Genomic DNA, 20004 nt, shown 5'->3' with positions numbered 1-20004 from the left:
CCTTTGTCATTATCACTTGGAGGTTCAAGATCTCAGAAAATAAGCAGGAAAGGACAGGCTCTGTCTACTCCTTGGAGGTTCAAGATCTCAGAGAATAAGCAAGAAAGGACAGGCTGCGTCTACTCGTGGAGCACCTGAAGATCTCAGGGGATGAACGGGAAGGACAGAGTGTACATCTATGCTCAAGGAAAAGGCTGTTGACAGAAGAGCCAAGTCTGAGCCAACAAAGGCAGGATTGACAAGTTATTGCCAGGACTGAGCATTTTGCTGCATTTGCCCCATTGCTCCAACCTGTAATGAACTTGGTGGATCTCGATTCTGTGGTTCACCCAACATCCTCATCACCTGTGTTGCTCTCCTCACAGATTTGATAAGCCGATTTCCACCTCATTGATAAAAATGTGGCTTAGGCCAGGACCAAGCCCGGAGCCCAGCCCCAGCTCACCGGGATCTGGGTTGCTATCATTGTTAATCAGTGTTGTCTGGAACAGCTTACTCTGCCAGCCCGTTTCCCCATGTTGCTCATGAGGATTTCCATTACAAGGGGCTCTTGTCAGATGCCCGTTGAAACCTAAATACCACGTCTTGAACAAAATGCTAAACAAATAGCTGCGTAATGCATGTTTGTTGACTTGAATTTAATTTGGTTATTGTCTACAGCATTCTCTTAACCTACTAGGCAAGTCACCATATCAAAATAAGGAAATGAGTTTAGTCTGGCATGGCTTTTTCTTAACAATGCAAAATTGTCTCAGTGGTCTTTGCTTTCCTTTCTAAGTGCCCAATTTGAATTTTATTTGTCTTGTAACTTCAATCAGAGACTCAATCTCAGTGTATAATCTCATCTCCCATTGCTTGAATTAGCAAATGATGATCTTTTTACAAGAAATAAATATGAAATCCTAGTTAATAAATTTTATAACTTATCATTGCTGTGGATACTTTAATATCTTCATCAAAGGGCTAGTTTTTTTTTTTCTTGTTGTTATTGTTTGTTTTTGTTTGTTTGTTTTTTACTTGGGTTCCTGCTACAATTAAGCAGACTAAGCGTCCCAGGAAATGATTGGAGTTAAGCTTGAAGCTGCCAGCTCCGATGGTAGCATGAACCTGTCTTGCTTCTGAGCTTTGCTCTACCCAGGCTTACCCTGACCCCTTGGCACTCCAGAGCTTCAGGAGGAGCATCTGTGGCCATTCTGCCGAACTTTGGGGAGGCTAGACTTCGATAACTTGGCGTCATGAAGATTTACCAGCTAATTTATTTTATGCCTGGAGCACAAATAGGCAGCTAGGTGGCACCACTATGGAAAAAACACTAATTTTGGAGTCGGGAAGACTCATCTTCCTAGATTCAAATCTGAAACCTCTAGCTGTGTGACCCTGGGCAAGACACTTAATCCTGTTTGCCTCAGTTTTCTCATCTGTAAAATGAGATGGAGGAGGAAATAGCTAATCACTGCAGTGTCTTTGCCAAGACACGAGACCCAAGGGGTCATGAAAAGTCAGGCTTGACTAAAATGACTGAACAAGAGCCACAATGGAGCACAGATAGTGCCCAGGAACGGGTCCAGGAGCTATCTTGGCCACCTTATTGAGGTTCTAGTTACAAGGCAGTATGGATACAATGGAATTTTACAGAGAAAGAAAAGGTAAAGATTTATAAATCAAAAAAAAAAAAAAAAAAAAGAAAGAAAAGAAAAAGTGCATCAGGTAAAAAAATTAATAAAACCAAAAAAAAAAAAAAAAAAACTGGGGATAAAGCTGAAAACATTCACCTTGGAGCTAGACTTGGTTACTTGACATGCTTATCTTAAGTAAATACTAAAGATAAAGAATAAAGTTGAGCCAGAAGTTCTCATCCCTAACCAGCCAATCACTGGAGCTGAAATTTAATGTCAATCTCCGCATGTTCCAGCTTGTCATGTAACTGGTTTATTTTAAGGAAATGATAGTCATAAAGCAAAAGCAAAAATTCTCTTATCATACCACCTTAACACTTGCTCTCTGTTGGCAGAGTGTTTGAGAATCTAGGATCATCTGTACCTCAGAGGGAGCTATTTGTCCTATCCATTTGTCCCTTCTGTGCTCCTGTCTCTGTCTAGAGAGATCTGTGATTAATATGCTCCTTTGATTATAAATTTAAGTATTTGCTCTCTGCCTCTGAAGGTCATGAGTTCAAGCGTCACATGGAACACCAAAAATGAGGTCCAACAAGTCCTGGTGTGGTACAAGTCACAAAGGTGGGGAGTCATCTGGAATGAATTCACAGGCTCAGACATCTCCAGATCAAGGGACAAAGCTTGATTACAAAGCTTAGCAAGTGGGCAAAGTTCCTAAGGACCTCAAAATCAACAAGGGGAGAGATGAGACCTCTAGTGGGAAAGGATTCAGAGCAAGGTGTTCTAAATATGCTAATTGTGTGCCCTAGTAAAACAACTGGTGGTCCTGGCTGTCCTGTTTATATGAGATAACTTTGGAAGTTGACTCTATAGCTTAGCCTCCAGATTGTAGAGGTAACAGTGGACATCAGTACTGATAGCTCTGTCCTTACATGATAATTCTGTCAGTACAAGATAATTCGACAAAATCAGCTTGCTCCTCATCGGGACCCACTCAGATACTGAAAATGCTGCCAGAAATAGTCTTGCTGGAGTCCACTCACCTCATTAATAGCCAATTTTAATTTGGACATGTGGATTCCAAGAGTAAATGACTTCTGTAAGTCCCCACTGGAAACTCATTTGAACAACACAGGTCTTCATCTTCCTTCCTTCTTTCCTTCTTTTCTTTCTTTCTTCTTTTCTTTCTTCCCTTCCTTTTTTTCCTTTTTCCCCTCTTTATTCTATCCTTCCTTCCTTCTGCCCACATAGAGTGGTAACCTTAACTTCAGGTGCTCTACCCTAAGGAATATTATTATTATTTTTTTTATTGCTGAAACCTCCCAAGATACCTTTGAGCTTATGGTCAAGATCTCTTTAAGAACCATGCCTTAAACATAAATCATTCTGATTTTCATTAATTGGCCAACAAAAGGCCTCAGGCCAAACCCCAATTTGTCATTTTTGGGGCCCTTATTGGTTTAGAGTAATTGGAAATAGCAATTGTTTCTGCTTCAACCTGAGACCCTCAGGGTCTCCCTAGATTGATAATTTTTGGGGGGGTGACCTGGTAAAAGAGACCATTCTTTGCCTCTTTTCTTACCTAGCCTTAATCTCTGATTGGGTGCTGCCTCTGTCAATCTGAAAACTGTTTAAAAACTTTAGCTTAAAAAAGGCCAAGGGGTATCTCATTGCATCTATGACTACCTCCAGTCATCCTGAATATACTTTTGCCCCTGGACCTAGAGGGTCTGGAAGAGAAAGAAAAGCCGGTGACCTTTCCCAGCCCACCCTCACTTAATCTTAATTCGCGTGTATGACACGGTATCATCTCCTTGATATCATGGTTCTTTTCAGAAATGAAAACAAACAATAACTTCTCTAAGTGATGACATTTTTATTGCACGAGAGAATTTGAGGCAGCCTTTATTTGATAGATATCTGACCTATTGAAGGGGGCAGCAGTGCCTCTGCCCCTCCTCTCCTAACAACCGATATGAATTGTTGCTTTAATTGAAGGAGCTTTCCAAACTTTTGCTGTGGATACAACCATCCATAAATAGTCAATGAACAGATTTATTCAATATCACTTCAAGGGCCCCTCTCTGATTTCTACTCTCCATGGAACGATTTTCCAAGTTATAGGATTTTTAACCTGGAGTCTGTGGACTTTTAAAAACAATTTTCTTGATCACGGTTTCCATGTGATTGATCTTTTGGAGGTGTTTAAAAACCATGATTCTGAGGTGGGTCCATAGGCTTTGTCCAGCTGCCAAAAGGGGGACCACGATACAATGGAGGGAAAGAACTCCTGGCTTAGAATGCCAGCTCCTGGAGAACGGGGACTCTGCTGTTTGAATATCCAGCACTTAGCACGATCCTTGGCACATGCTGCTGTTCAGGCTGGGTGATGTGGTCTTAAGGAATATTTGTTGGTTTTTACTGAATGTAGTGAGCTTAAGAATAAACTCCTTCCCTCAGCTGGTCCACAGTTTAGTTAAGGGGGAAAGCAAAAGTGCTTTTCTTGGTAATGTAACCTAGCCACAAGCCTAGTACTCTGTTCATTGGACCACACGGCCTCTTTCTTTTTGTTAGTAAGGTGCTGTACATATTATTGGATTAAAACAATGATTATGAACCCAACTAGAGCCCTCAAGTAAACCTTAGGGAGTAGGGGAGGGGTCCATTCCATGCAGCTTCAACATGTGAGATGGAAACAGGTTCCACCAGTCTGACCGGAAAGAGGGGGAAACTAAGGAGCTTCATCCCACTGATCGGGGGTCCCAATGTCCCATGGACTCTTATGACCTTACAGGTCTCTCCATGCTATCAATGACATGAGACAACTCAGGTCTTCCACCTCAGCCAGGAAAGTAAGGCGTGGATTTGAAACTCCCAGAGAGAGAAGACGGTCACTAAATTCAGCTTGAGGACCGAGTTGGCTTAATCTTTTATTATTATTATAGCTTTTCATCGACAGAACATATGCATGGGCAGTTTTTCAACATTGACCCTTACAATCAGTGTGTATTCTTTCTGAGAGCTCAAAACTCAGGTTCTGAAATGCTTTTGTTTTTCGCAGGTGGAGATAAGGGAAGCGGTTGGTACCATTACTGCTAACAACCAGGAGGAGGCTGTTTTTCAGAATACCCATGCCCAGGAGGGCTGCTGCAAGTTCCCCCCATCACAAGAACCAATGGAAAATTCTAGCTGTTCACATAAGAAAGAGTCTAACCCGATGGTAAGAAATGCCTGAAAGAGTCCAGGAGAGGGACATTGTTAAAGGCTCCTGAATTCTAAGTCGTGTAATCATTCACTAAATCATTGACAAATTGCTAACTGCCTCTTTCCCAGGATTCTGCTCTCTGGTGTGGCTGGCATTCTTCCTTGGCCCTAAAAATGTCAGGGCTTGATAAAAACCCTCAGTTTTTATTAAGTAGAGTGTTTGGGTTGGACTTACAGATCTCCATGGAGATGGGTTAAATGGGATTCTGGACCATTAATGGCTGTCAGGTCCTGGACGTGTACGTAGCCAAAAGTGAACAGGGCTAGAATCATGAGTCTGGCCCAGGGGCAGTGAGATGGGGACAGGAACGATCTTGGGAGCATTTTCTGAGCTGAGCCGGGTAGCTATGATATAACTTGTCATCAGAGCTAGGGTGGAAACCAAAAACCTCTGTACTGGTCCTTCAACCCCATGGGCAGAATGAGGGAGCCAAGGAAAGGAGGAGCCCGGGGAAATCCCCTGGGATGTACACTGATCCAAGGCAAACACCACCTGTCCTGTTCTACATTCATCCTCTGCCATCGTACCACCTTACTGTGAAGGCGGCAACCCTTGGTTCTCAGCAGGAGACAGGATCTAAAGCCCACTAAGGCAAACTAAGGAATTACTGGGCTTAACTGAGCTACACAGAGCCTCTCCCAGCACTTCACAGGTTGCCTAGAGTCCCTTTTTGGGCTGCTGAGGCTGGAACAGAGGCTTCCTAGGATCCCAGCCACGCCATCTGGTCCACATAAGCTGAGAACATCCCAGGTAACTTGAGATTGTCTAGAAGGGAGAGGAGAGAAGTTTTATTGTATGTGGTCCTAAAATTGTTTTGTAGAAAGAGCCCCAGCCTGAATCCTCCCTTCCAGGCATTGTATGGGCAGTAGGGAGGGCGCATCAGAATCCAAATTTAAATTTTCGTTTAGCCCCATCCCAATGTGACTGCAGCACTTAGCCCCTTACATGCAGTGGGCAGGGCTGGACCCCAGCCTGGGTTCTACAGATGCGCTATGGCTGGGGGAGGGGGCTTTCTTTTATTCTTGCCAATTAAATTAGAAATCCCTGGAGGGCAGAGATGGGGATTTTCTTCCTTCTGTATCCCCGAGAGCCAGCCCCACTGGAGGCCCTGCTGAGGCCTTGAGCAGAGATTGGGCTCCAGGTCTTTACCTTCTGCTCCAGCTTGACTCAAGTCATAAAATGTTCAGTTTTAAGTTACACATTCTGGAAGATGAACCAAATGGCTGCAGAGACGCACCAGTGTGTGTGTGTGACAGCAAGATGACCTCAGGGCTGGGAGAGTACAGGAAAGAACTTTAGATCATTGGAGGGAGATGTGGCCAACATTCTTCTTTGAGTGCTAAGAGCAGGGAACTAAAGAGACCCAGAGGCCTGGGCTCCACGGCCCCCCAAGAGCTCCTCCACTGGATGCAGAGCCATTTGGGCCCCCCCCCAAGGTTTAATGGGTTGGCTTACCAAAGGATTCACAATTACACCTTCTTCTCTGGGTTACAAGAATGACATTGCACTGAATCCAGTTGTGTCTGCTTCCTCTTCGCTACCTTTGGGATTTCTTGGCCCAGATAGGGGAGTGGTTTGCCATTTCTTTCCCCAATCCATATTACAAATGAGGAAACTGAGGCAAACAGAGTTAAGAGACTTGTTGTCCAGAGCCATGCAGCTAGGAAATGTCTCGGATTGGATTTGAGCTCAGGAAGATGAGTCGTTCTGCCTCCAAGAAGGGTGTTAATCCCTGTGGAGCCACCTGGTTACTCATTGCAGTGATATCTAATCTTCTTTTTTCACCCCTTGAGAGAACCCAGCTATCCACAGGTTTCCAGAAAACCTGGCAGGAGAAAACCCAGGGATGGTGAGATTTTGGTGGGAGAGCAGATTACACAGGTAGAAACAGGGAGTGGGCTCTATTAAGAACATTAAGTTTTCTCCTAAATTCTCAGAGGTGTAAGACTTTCTGCAAACTCTGTATCCATCTCATTGTAATTACCCTTTTAACATGTGGTATGATTTTTTTTTCATTTTAGGTAATATGTCAATTGAAAGGGGGCACCCAAATGCTCTGCATAAACAATTCAGGCACAAGAGAGCTCAAAGCCGTCCACTTGGTTCCTCAGTATCAAGAACAAAATAATTACCTGCAGCCAGGTACAAAGCCAATGAAGAAATAGTGTCTTGTTTGTCTTATTTATGTACTTTTGGGTGAGTAAATGTGTTTGACTATTGGGAAGGAGAGAACCGTGATGAGATGGTGGTGGGGGAGTGCTGGTTCCTGTGGGAGATTCAGGAAGCATCCGTTACTGATGCCAAGAACAAAAAAGCTTCCATTGGCCTACATGAGCCCACACCCATGACATACACCTGTTGGATGCAGGTAGCTGGCGCTCTGTCTAGTCTTAATTGTGTGCTGGAAGACTTGTGGAAATTAAATTAGCAAATAGAATTTTTATAAATTTGTCTAACCCCTTCAGTTTGGGAAAAGATAATTAGAATGTGAATGAGACCACTGAAAGTTGACTCTGTTATGAAATGTTATTCTTGATTCTATATTATCTATTTATTAAAGCTGTTTATAAAATTCTGCCTCCCCCAGCTATCTCATAATAGGCCCTTCCCAGTTTTACCAGCACACGGATAATTGACAGCAGCCTACTTGTATTGTTTGTGATAATAACCCAAAGTTTTAGGAGAAACTAACTGAGTTTTCTGATAACAAGATAAAATCCAGCACAACTTTGGGGTTAAAAGCATTGGATTCCTCTTGTTGGGAATCTAGTTAGGAAATGGAACACTTTCTGAGGCAGACTCTCTCCCCTTCCCTCCCCTTGGTTTTAACTGAAGTTTACACATCTGTCTTGTCTGTTTGCGTGTAAACTTTTTAAGTTTGAATGTCTGTCTAGTTTAGACTACAGACTAGCTCAACATCTCCATCCCTCCTCCCCACCGAGAATGGCAGCATCTCGTACATTGTCAGAACATGTAGGGATGCTGACAGAAGGCCAGTCACCTCCTTGTCATCTCCCTGGGCTTCCTGCTTCAGTCCACAGCCCAGTATGGGAGGGTAATGAGGCAATCTGTGCTTGGGAAGGACCTCACCAGCATTCGTCCCCTGGAGTCCAAAGGAAGAAGCTAGGAGATGGTTTTGTTGGGCATGTGATTATACAGTCTAGGTCATTAGGGTGCACACCCCATTTAATGAGCCTTGGGATCCAACGATGACTCAGTGCAAGAGATGGGAGAAACTGGGACTGGAGAAGGGAAGGGAGAAGAGGAAGGAGCTGTGCAATCCAGGAAACAGGGGCACCTCATGGAGAAGCTGCTCAGAAACCTGTTGCCTCAGAAAGTTTTGCAAGCAGAGAAAGTATAATAGGATTAAGATGGGTTTAGATAAATCAGCATTATGTTATAGCTTCCGCAGTGGATGCTTAGATTCATTCTTCACTGGACAGGTGGAGATGCCTTTTATATGCTATAGATTAATTTAAATTATGTTTGACTTGCAGATGTGCCTAAACCTTTGACTACCTTAGTTGGAAGATTTCTGCCAGTACCAGCTAAATTAAATCTCATCACACAACAAGTGAGTCATTATTTTAAATTTGTTTAAGCCAAGCAACTGCCATGTCAATCCAGACTGTTGCCATTAAAATAATTTGAGTTTTGGAGGCTTACTCTCCTATTTTTCAGTCAGCAGATATTTAGTAAATGTTTACTGTGTGTTAAATATCATGGAGAATGAAAACATATAAGACATGAGGTGACTTTTTAAAGACCTTACAATCGAGCTAAAAATAATGTAGATGGTGCAGTGAGTGAACAACCTTTGTTGAGCGGTATGAAAAGGGAGCTCAAATTATCTCAGTAAAAGGGGGAAACCAAGTATGATGGGGAGAGGAGGAAGGGAAAAGGGAAGAGAAGGTGGAAGAAGAGGAGGAGGAGGAGTTTGGTCTTGGATGAATGGGTGGGATGTTGACAGTAGGAGAAGAGGACGCTGTGAAAAAAGGGAACAGTGTAAATGAAGCCTGGCAGTGCTGGGAGGTCTTTAGGAAAGGTGTCCTTTGTATGGATTCTGGATGAATTTTTGTCCTTTGCTTTCTATCCCAGGCCACCTGAACAGTGGCTCTGAAAGGGAACACTTTCTGGCTGTGTGACCCTGAGCAAGTCATCTCCTATCTGTAAAACATGGGGATGGGAGGTGAGATGATCCACCTGTAAGACACAGGGATGGTAGAAATCCACTCCTGACTTCTCAGGGTTCAAAAGGTCCTCTGTAAGCTTCAAGTCTCTTTTAAAATATAACCAAGCACATGCCCCAGACTCTTGGGTTCCATTCTCCATAGGGTTGGCTTAAGGTTTGTTTGGCTGATAGTCCGGATCCTAAATTCTCCTAAACACCAGGCATTTGTTTTCCAAAACCTCAGGACATAGCCCCAGCCCCTGTGTCCTAAAGTCAGCTACACGAGGCACAATAGGCTGATTTGGTGGCTCTTTTTAAAAATACAAATGACCCAGGGTTGGGCAAACTGGGTTGGTCAGTTTTATCTGGCCCTATTCACTTGAGGCTGATGGTCTCCAAGAACCTGAAAGAAAGTTCTCTTAGCTTGTTTCCAGGGGAGTTCCAGGGCAGAAAGGGGAGGGGAGAAACCTGATAAAAATTCACACTGAAAAGTAAAAAAAGAAAAGAAAAGAAAAAGACTTTGGTACAATGGAGGTGCCTAAGTCAGGGACTTCCTTGAGGAAATTGAGGCAAATGGGCTGCGGGGCTTGCCATGGTCACACTGCTAGTAAGTGTCTGAGGATGGGTTTGAACCTAGATCTTCTTTTTAAAAATTCCATTTTATTTTATTTTCAATTCCAAAATTTCTCCCTCCCCTCCTCCTCCTGCATCCATTGTGAAAGCAAGAAAAATACACCCAAATTCCTGCATTAGCCCTGACAGACGGACACAGAGTCAGAGAAAATAGGCTTCAGTCTGCCCTCGGTTCATCAGTTTTCTCTCTCCAGTTGAAGAGCGTCACCATCTTGATCAAAGTAGCCAAGTGCTTCAATATTGCTGTTTCTGTTTAGTTTGTTGCCCTGGTTCTGATCTCCTCACTTACCATCAGCTCATCTACGAGTCTTGCCATTTCTTTCTGAAACCTCCTGTTTGCCATTTCTTGGAGCACAATAGTGTCAGATCACCACATATACCACGACTTCCTTATCCATTCCCAACTGATGGGCACCCTCTGCGTTGCCAATTTTTTCCCTATCATAAAAATACTTTGTATCCATGGATCCTTTTCTTTTTTCCTTTGATCTCCTTTGATTCAGCCCAAAGGGCCACTGCCCTTGGGGGTGGAAGAGTAGGCACAAAATGCTTTCCAGAATTGCTCGACTATTTCACAGCTCCAGTCAACAGCACGTTTTATTGTTGTTCAGTTGTTTTCATGTTTGATTCTTGGTGACCCCATTGGGGTTTTCTTGGCAGAGATGCTGGGGTGGTTGGCCACTTCCTTCTCCAGCTCATTTCGCGGATGAGGAAATTAGAACAAACAGTGTTAAAAATGATCTACCTGGCATCACAGCTAGGAAGTGTCTTAAGGCTCAATTTTAACTCAATTTTAACTCAGGTATTCCTGACTCTGGTTCTGAGACTCCCTCCATTGCACTACCTCGCTGCCACCACAGCACATTATCTATATTTTCCTCTGTCCACTCTAGAATTTGCCTATTTTTGTCACTGTAGCCACTCTGATGTGTGAGGATAACTCAAGTTGTTTTAATTCACATTTCTCTATTAATGATTTAGACATTTTTACATGATTATTGATAACTTGGATTTCCTCCTCTAAAAACTGTTTAATTTCCTTTGAGCATTTACCAATTGCGGAATGGTTCTTTTTCTTGTAGATTTTACTCTGGACCTTATATTTCTTAGAAATATGATCTTTATTAAAGAAACATAGACAAAGATTTCTACGAGAAAGAACTTCCTCACCTGGGAATTTTGTTTCCAGTGAAATCCCAGGTCCAGTCCCCATCCCTCGTCTTTCTCCAGTCCCCATCCCTCGTCTTTCTCCAGTCCCCATCCCTCGTCTTTCTCCAGTACTGCCTTTTAAAGAAACCTTTTTCCTCGGCGTCAGCGCCTTCTGGGTGCTGGTGCTCTGGGTGTCCCTCTAGGACTGCACCACACCATAGGTCCTTGCTTCCACTAGGCTTTGCAGCCACATCCAGTAGAATTCAGTCCATTCTTCTTGAGGATAGCTTTCCCTTTCTCCTGGGCTGATCCCCCTGGGGGGGATCCTTCCTGTGAACCTTGAACCTGCTCTCTCATGTCTACTTCTTTTCGACTTTACTCCCTTCCATCACAAATCCTAAAATTCCATGGTCATTTTACTCCCAGAATTCTTATCGCTTCTATATCAGTAACTAGTTCCTCCTCTATAGATGAAAATTAAGCCTAGAAAAGCCATTCCCCTCATTGTTCCTTCTATCTTTTTATATTCAGAATTTATTTTTTTTTGTTTCTGTGGAGAAGAGTGGGCAGATTTCAGAGTTCCTAGTTTTGCTATTCACACAAAACTAAATTGGGTGGGAACAGTCTCTTTAGGACTTTGGGAGAAAAAGTCTCCGTAAGGGATGATAAAAGGGCATATTTTAAAAGACCTCCCAGCAAATTGTCATCACCATTTTCCCCTCTGGGTTCTTTATCATCTTAAAACAAAGGAAGTTAATGGCTCTTTAGTAAGATAAGAGGAAGGTTTGACTTTGGTCAATGTATTTCAAATAAAAGTAGAGGTGTTTGGATCTCACTCGCTAATTTTTTTTCTTATGAAAAATCATTGAGACTTTTTTATAATCTCCTGCCAAGATATATGGTGTCAGGCTTCATGAGGGAATTTAATTAATCTTAACTGAAGGGAAAATTGTGGGGGGGAAGGTGCGGAAAAGTAAAAGAATAAGGAAGAAGTATAAGAATTTATTTTGAACCTATGCAAATGCTTCTTAAATACATTCAGATTTTAATTATTTATGTAAATAACAAATAGTGTGGATAATTAAAATCAACAAGACTAATCATTGTTAATTATTGTACTCTCCAAATCCTTTGATCGGAGCTACTCAATAGAAAAAATAAAAAGAAATAAACCAATCTAAATTTTACTTTTTCATTCTCTTGTTGAGAAATGGCTATTTGTAAATCTAATGAACAATGTAATGGCAAAGGAAGAAGGAAAGGAAAAATTGAGCATAGGGAAATTAAATGAAAAAATGTTTATTGGCTTAAAAAAAGTTTTATTTGAAAAAAATTTTATCAATGGAGAGATTTCAATTTGAAGACTTCTCAGATTGCTAATAATTATACATATTTTTGGATTGTTTACCATACTAAATTTCCATCCATTTCTCTCCTATCAAATTCACAGTTAAAGTATTGAGTAAATACTCTGTGTATTGAGGGAGGGGAAAACAGACGATTAATTCTATTAGAAATAGATTGTGATATTTTCTATGAATAGATCTGTAACTCATTTTCCATGTGGTTCAAATAATTTGAACTTTCTAACTATGAGCCCACTGGTTGAAACTCAAATCTGAGTTATTACTAGACCAAAAGCAGGGTACCTATTCTAGCATTGGAGACAATGGGATCATCCCAAGGTATAAAAAAGAGCTCCTAGAAGGGGGCGCCAAATTACTGTTAAGGGAGAGAGTGATCATATAAACTGCCAGAAAAATTAATACTTTTTCACCTAGAGTCTCACCAATTGTCATTCCTTAAAAATAAAAACTTTAATTTTTAAAATTCTTGCCTTTTCATTTTGAACAGCTTGATAATGGCACCTTATCATCTGTAGTTAATGGAACCACCTTTCCTTCAGGATCAAATCTTCAAGGACCAGCAAAAATAACTTTAGCTGGGTAAGGATTTAAAAACAATTATAGAGTTATTTTAATATAAGAATATGTGTTTTATCTCTGTGACAGTATAAAATTTACTTTGTAATTGAGTCTCTGACATTGGACCCCCAAATTGTCTTTGCATTAAAAGATTCTGCCCTCCAGTTTCTTACACATTGTGCATATGTGGCTGAAAAGGTTGATGGGTATGACCTGTAATTGTTCCATAACTAATTTTTAGTCAATGTCATCATCTGGTGAGTTTGTGCTATTGCAGTTGTTGTCTTGTTTTAATTTTAGCTCACACTAAGCCCCTCTGGCTTTTTATTGCTTGTGAATGCAGTTACTAGGCAGCTGTCTCTCCTTATCCACAAGCAGTCCTTGTTTTTTGGGGGATGCCATTACAATGCCTTTTCTGGCCCTGCAGCTTATGATCATCCCCTCTGTGGCCACTGATGAGCTATATTTTTGTTACTTGTCATATATATGTAAACGGGCTGCATTCACATTTTACATTCTCTTGTCATGGAGCTAAGGTCCATCTATGTGACTAATAAAAGCAAACCTGAAGCCAGGTGGAGAGTGTTTACCAAGTCCTAGGTGCCCTCATGACCTACAGAGTTTTGGGGCACTTCACTGGGGCTTTAGGGCTGGAGGCTAAGCCTTCCCCGTCCCAGCACTCGTCCTACTCTGTCCTAATGGCCCATATACATAAATGTGGGTGCACAGGCCCAGGACCAGAAAGGGAGAACTGGGCAAAGTGATAAAATATGACCTATGACCTGGTCTCTCTGTTCTTCGGGATCCCAATACCTCCATCCTAAGAGGTGTCTGTACTGGGCCCTGGTAAGTGTAAGGAGTGTTTGTAGATTCAGGCGTCAGGGACAGTTGGAGTGATTCCTTTTCTGGGGTCGCTGCCGAGACCATAGAATTTTATGATAATCGTGAAGATGTGGGGCTGTTACTTTACCTGGTGCAGCTCAGCAGAATGGCCTTTCTTGTGCTTAGTCGACTGATAGCTAACGTGCTGTTGGAGAATGCAATGAGCCCCCATCGTGTGCTTATCCTTGCTTCATGCTGTGAGTGCTGGGGAACGAGCTGTACACAACGGTCCCAGTCCCCACGAATGGCTAGAATTACTATGGTTTGGATTTTATAAATGAGGGCAGCATGAAGGCTCTTTCCTGCTCCTCCTGTTTCAGCCGACAGTGCCATCCCTCCCTTTATACTGTAGAGTGTCTAGCTGCTTACTGTGTGGCGATACTAGCTTCTTAACATATGTCCTTTCCGAATCAGTGCGGCTGAACACCACACTCCCTAGGGTGTGAATGGTGCGCTTCTCCTACACCCATGGTGACCCAGACAGTTGCCATCACAGCTTAGAAGTGTCTGTGCCAAGTGTCGCTCTGCATTACGTTGCATTTTTTCAGCTCTGGCTCTCTTGTCGTGGCAGTAATTCTGCAGATTTCAGGTGTACTTTTCTAATTGATGTTTCAGGAATTGTATGATATGGACTGTTTTTCTTTTCAGTTTTGCTGCAAACAGTTGCTTGATGTTGAGGTTGTTTTCACGGAAATCATCCCAATGACACTGTGTCTCCCTTAGGTCCACAATGCTGAAATCCCATAGATGACAACCCTGTGTTGTTATCGGGGTTGTAATTGGGAAGTAGACCTAGGAAGCTGTTTGAGGATAAGTTAATTGTGTGCAATCTCCAACCATATGTCTGATTTAAAGCATCCATTTGCCTCTTGAATGAGTATTACTCGTGGAGCTCCATCGCTGACCGACCTAATTCTGGGGACCTCGGAAGAGCAGTTGGCTGCTCTCTCTGCCACTCTGATCTAAAAGGTGCCTTAGATGGTCAGCTCAGAGCCAGCACCATGATCTAAGCGAGTGGGCAGTGACTGATGAGGCAGTCCCAAAGGTTGGCATCCCAGCTTGCCCACATAGAACAAACTTCAGGTCTCGTCTGACACTTTCTTTCCTATATTCCAGTGAGGACGTCTGTGACTAGTTTGGAGTCAATGACGGATTTTGTTGTGGTGGAACACTTTAATTCTGCTCACAAGTGTGGCTCTGATGCAGTCCCCCAGAGTCCCTCATTCCATTGTCTATGGATCAGTTCCTGAGTGGTTGTTTGTTCTCAGGGGACCAAAATGACATCCCTCCATTAGAGTTCCTTGTGTCCGCCCGTGGCCGATCAGACCGACACGAGCTCGGCGTGCTCTGCCACAGGCTGGACACAGAGTCTCCATGAACATCTGGGGTGGATTCTCTAACTTTGCACATCCTGCATTTCTTCCAGGCTAACTCAATCCTGTCATGCTCACAGAGCATGGCCCCTTCTCTGAGGAGGGCACGCCACGCTGGGTGGTCCTGGGCCAGGGTGTCTCCCGTGTCATAAAATCAAGTCTAAAGTCCTTAAGAGAGACCTTGACAGTGTCCTTGTTGCCTTGAGGGTAACCAAGGGGTCTCAAACTCTGTGGGGAACAAGGGGGTGCCTGAAAACTTGCCCTGGTGGAATGGGTGGAGAGAACCGTTTGTTCCAAGGGCTTGTGGTGGAGCACTTAGAGCTTGGTTAGACATCGAAGAGACCAAGGTTGTCCATTGCACCTCGGGCCAGTCCCATCACCGTGGCTGTCTGCCACTGGACGGTGTGACTCTGGAAGACAGAGCAAGGCTGAGGGATTTAAGAGGAATCAAAAGACATGATCTTACTCAATTACTGTTAAACTGCCAGGATTTCTCCAAGTGCAGACATTGCTGCTGATGAGAGTGCAATTCAACAAGCATTTATCAAATACCCACTGTGTGCTAGACCTGGGGAGATTGTCCCTGCCCTCCCTCCAGGAATGTGTATCCTAATGAAGGGAGGCGATACAACATACTAAATAGATAAATGCTGAGTAAATCTAAAGCAGTGGGTGGACTGGAGCAGAGAGTACAAGGGGCAGCTAGAAGCTGCAGTGGATAGAGCACCAGCCCTGAAGTCAGGAGGACCTGAGTTCAAATCTGGTCTCAGACACTTAATACTTCTAGCTGGGTGACCCTGGGCAAGTCACTTAGCCCCAATTGCCTCAGCCAAAAAAAAAAAAAAAAAAAAAAAAAAGCAGCAGAGCCTTAAAAAAAGAGGTTCCTAGACACAGGGACAGGGAGTGGATGTGGGGAGCCTCTACCAAGGCAGGGAGACAGGAGATAGGAGGCTCATGGACCTAGAGACTCAAGTTGGAGATGGGTGGTGAAGGACTTTTAAGGGACAAACAAGAGTTTGCCTCCATAGGCAATAGGGAAGCACTGATGCTTTGTGGCTGGGCATGTCAAGATCCCAGCCTCAGCTCAGGCAGTGTCTGTGGGTCAGATGGAGCCCAGATAGATGTGGACATGGGGGGTTGTGGGGAAGGGGTGAGTTTGAGACTAAATTTGGCTGACTAGGAAGATGCCCTTGATAGGAGAAGGGGTGGGTTCAGATGAAATGTATGAGTTCCCTGGATGTACAGAGCGTCTGTGAGGCTTATGGGTAACATGGATGGGGCCATCTAGCAGGCAGTTGGTAATCAGGAGAGAGAAGGTAGGACACTTAAGGCAATTGAGAAGCCATCTGCATGGAGAGTGGTCTAGCCCCAGGCTTGACGGCTCTTCCAGTAGATTTTATTAAACTAATGTGGAAAGTATTCAATTTCATTCATTCAATCAACAAGCATTTATTAAGCACTTTCTAGGCACCCGATACTGTGTTGCCCACTGGGAATCCAAAGACAAAAAAGAAAGAGCCCCTGCTCTCCAGAATGCTGACTTTCCCCAAGAGCTGGAAGAAGGTGGCCATCTCCGCCATGTTTGTTGTAGGCATTCCTCTTGGTGCATTGCGGTCATTTCTGTAAAGGTCCTTACCCTCCAATTCGTTGAGCAAAGGCCCCCAAGAGAGTGTCCACAGCTGAGCACCTGTGCCCATTCCGCCCTGGCCAGCCCCCACACCTCTGCTGGAGTAGACAAATTTCCTTGTCCCTTCTTAGTCTCAGTCATTCATTTACTTGAGAACCACGGCTCCCTTCCCTGGAATCCTCACATTTGTTGCCATTCATGCCTAGAATGCCTCCAATTCTTTGCTGCCAACAATGAGAGAGGCTGTGAATATGTGAGTGGGTGTGGGCTCTTTGTTTCTGTCTCCTAACTCCCTGAGGGACATGCAGAGCAGGGGGGGGGTGAGGGGCCAGGGGGGCATTGAATCCATGCCTTATATAATTCCAGAGTGATCTGCCACAGAGATGGAACAAGTCAGTGTTCCCCGCTCCGAGGGGTGAGCTCCATCCCCGGCCCAGAGGCTCTGCCTTCCTCTCCAAGCCTTCTTCCCATCTTCTCCAACATCCGACTTTGGTTACATTGATGCATCTCTTCATTCCTCACCCTCCACTCCATTTATTCTTCCTTGCTTCTGTGCCTTGGTGTGGCCCAGAACCCCTGAAGCTCTTGGGCACTGGCCAAGCCCACCATAAGCCCTCTCGGGGCCAGGGCTGCTCCCTACCTCTCTCATCCCTCCCCCTAGCTCCAAGCTTGGTGCTGTGGGTGATCAGCCGTTGTTTAACAGACTACCGAGGGTCTCCTCGTAGGCATTCATTGGACTCAATTCCTTCTCAGGGTTCAACCATCACATGTGTCTGAGCGGGTACAAAGTACCCCGTTCTGCTCTTGGCTGGAAAGGAAATCATTATTCTATTATCTAGGAGCTGCCGGGTCACTGCCCTCCATCAATGCCTGGAAAACTTGGGCAGGACCCAGGTTGGGGAAGAACCGAGAGGAGGCAGCAGCAGCAGCCCAGTCATGTGTATCAACCCCCAGCCCATAGAACTGGAGCCACCGGAGAGCCAGGCCCTGAAGGGCCCTCGGGTTCTGGCTGAGGTGGGGGTGGGGGTGGCCTGGCCCCCTTACGGGACCAGAGCACTCTCACCTTCCTCTATTTAAGTGAAAGAAAAGAAAGGAACCAAGTAAACACAAAACCACGCGTTGATTTAAACTTCTGGGCCATGATTTTGGATGGAGAAGCCTCTTCTGGAGAGAAGCCCAGTGGGAAAAGATCAGCAGCAGCCTTGCTTGGAACTGGGGACATGGCCCCTGGCAAGAAGGGGATGGAGGACTAAGGAAGCAAGGGGAGATGGAACTGGGTGGAAGCCATCGGCTAACGCGAGGACACAGAAGTACAGCTGATTGGGATGGAGAATCCTTCCCAGTTTTGTGTCTCAGACCTTCTGGGCGGCATTCTGGCGGAAGCAGTGAAATCCTTCTAGAAGAAGGTTTCTAAGCACATAAAATAAAAATAACTGGGGTTACCGAGAAAACAAAGTTATTTTTCCCATCCAAGTTCAAAAATGCCAGAGCTATGAAAATTAAGAACCCTAATTTAATTACCCCATTAAGAATCCTAATCTTAATTACTCCATTAAAGAAATCTAATTAAATTAAGAAATCTAAAGAACAGAATCAAAAAGTGGGCCCTTGGAGTGAAAACGGAGGGGCTGTGCGGAGCCCCCCAGCCAGTCCCTACTTCCAGCAAGAGTAGAAGGGAGAAGGCTGTTAATGACAACTAAATGTCCATGAAAGAATTCCACTGGTCTAGATGCCAGTGGCCAGATCAGATCAGTGAATACTGGGGTCCCAAGGGGAATCGTATACAACTGAAGACCACGGCGTCTCAGCTTGGCAGCATCTACACAATCCTGTGCTTACGGGGTCACAATATGCATTTTTACAAATGCCTTTATCCTCAATACAAACACATACACACCCAGACACCCAGACACACACTCACACACACAACACACACACACACACACACACACACACACACACACACACTCACACACTCACACACACACAACACACACACACACACACACACACACACACACACACAATTTCATTTTAGCCAGCATTTATTAAGCACCTACGATATACAAGGCCTTGGGCTAGGAGATGTAGATAACAAAGTCACACACAGTTAAAGATAGAAATCCATAAGAAAGTTCCTGGGTTAATGCCCACACCCGAGTGAGGACAGGCTCTGGATGCCCCATCTCTGCGGTCCCCTACAGTCTCTGGTCCAGGGATGAGCTGAGACTCTGCGAGGTCTCGTCCTTCAAGTGTCGGACCAGCCAGCTGACTCATCTTAGGCACACGTTGGTGTAGCTTGCTCCTCTGAGGTTGCTCAGACCCTGGTTGGCTGACTCCCGGCCTTTTCTACATTCCGAGACCCCTCAGCCCCTTCTGCCAGCTCCCCTGAGCTGCACGGGGATAGCCCGAGCCCCAGAGTCATGTTCTGCCCCCATTATCCACTTGACCACAACACCACCTTCTTCCACCACTTGCAATGCCATCCCTGGTCATCTCACCCTCCTGTCCCCCCAGCTCTCCTGACCCTTGTTCTCCCTTCAGTAACTTGACCTCATCTTTAACCTGTTCACGGGTCTGGATTCATAAATCATTTGCTGATCTCCGCATCCCTTTCCTGTCTTCAGTCTTGTATGGCTCTGACATCCCACTTCTCTGTCCCCACTACCAAGCTCCAAAAAGCCCTTGGGAGGCACTCCCATAGCTGTGACTCCTCCTGTCCTCCCCTGGCTTTCTTTCAAACTCCCTCAAGGTGCTTCAGTCTTGGGAAACAGCCTCAATTCAAGCTCTCAAGAAAAACCAAGGACTTTCCTCCACCTCCACAGTTCTGTAGCTCATTGTCCCCTCAGTGTCACCCCCATTCTTTTCTCCTTTGCCCCAGATTCAGAGGATGAGGTGACATTCTGCTTGTCCAGCAAGACCAGCCCCTTCCTGAAGCACTTGATCCACTTCCCTCCCTCCCTTTCTCTCCCTCCCTCTCTCTCTCCTTTTCACCCTTCCTCCCTCCCCACCCCCATTCTCGGGATATCCAATGCTGCCTCCAACTCTGCTGGCAGACATTCCCAGATCCCACCCACTCCAATAAAAACAATTATTTGACCCTACAGTTTCTTTAAGTAACTACCAGTTGTCTCTTGCCTTTCACAGCCAAACTCTTACTTGCTCCCCTTCTGTAGCTGCCAGATCCAATGGCCAGGCTTGGTCCTCTCACCCTTCTTAGATGCATGGCAATATTGACCACCTTCTTTCCTTTCTGGGTTTTTTTTGATGACCTGGTTTTCCTTTTAGTTATCAAACCAGACCTTTTCATCTAAACCTGGGAACTTTGGCTCCTGAAGCCTCAAGACTGCTTTAAAAAGGCAG

At 44.5% G+C, this 20004-nt stretch overlaps 1 protein-coding gene across 2 annotated transcripts in view; it reads left to right on the top strand.

Moving 5' to 3' along the window:
* Positions 1–20004, top strand: part of TESMIN (testis expressed metallothionein like protein) — a 49399-nt gene that overhangs the window by 6228 nt on the left and 23167 nt on the right. For both annotated transcript variants that reach the window (XM_074273706.1, XM_074273707.1), the window contains exons 3-6: positions 4678–4836; positions 6903–7023; positions 8379–8455; positions 12689–12780. In XM_074273706.1, the coding sequence (XP_074129807.1) occupies positions 4678–4836; positions 6903–7023; positions 8379–8455; positions 12689–12780 (449 nt within the window). The remainder of the gene's footprint in view (positions 1–4677; positions 4837–6902; positions 7024–8378; positions 8456–12688; positions 12781–20004) is intronic.

Source organism: Sminthopsis crassicaudata, chromosome 6 (genome assembly GCF_048593235.1).
Source record: "Sminthopsis crassicaudata isolate SCR6 chromosome 6, ASM4859323v1, whole genome shotgun sequence".
Taxonomy (NCBI): domain Eukaryota; kingdom Metazoa; phylum Chordata; class Mammalia; order Dasyuromorphia; family Dasyuridae; genus Sminthopsis; species Sminthopsis crassicaudata.
This window is presented reverse-complemented; position numbering and strand designations above follow the sequence as displayed.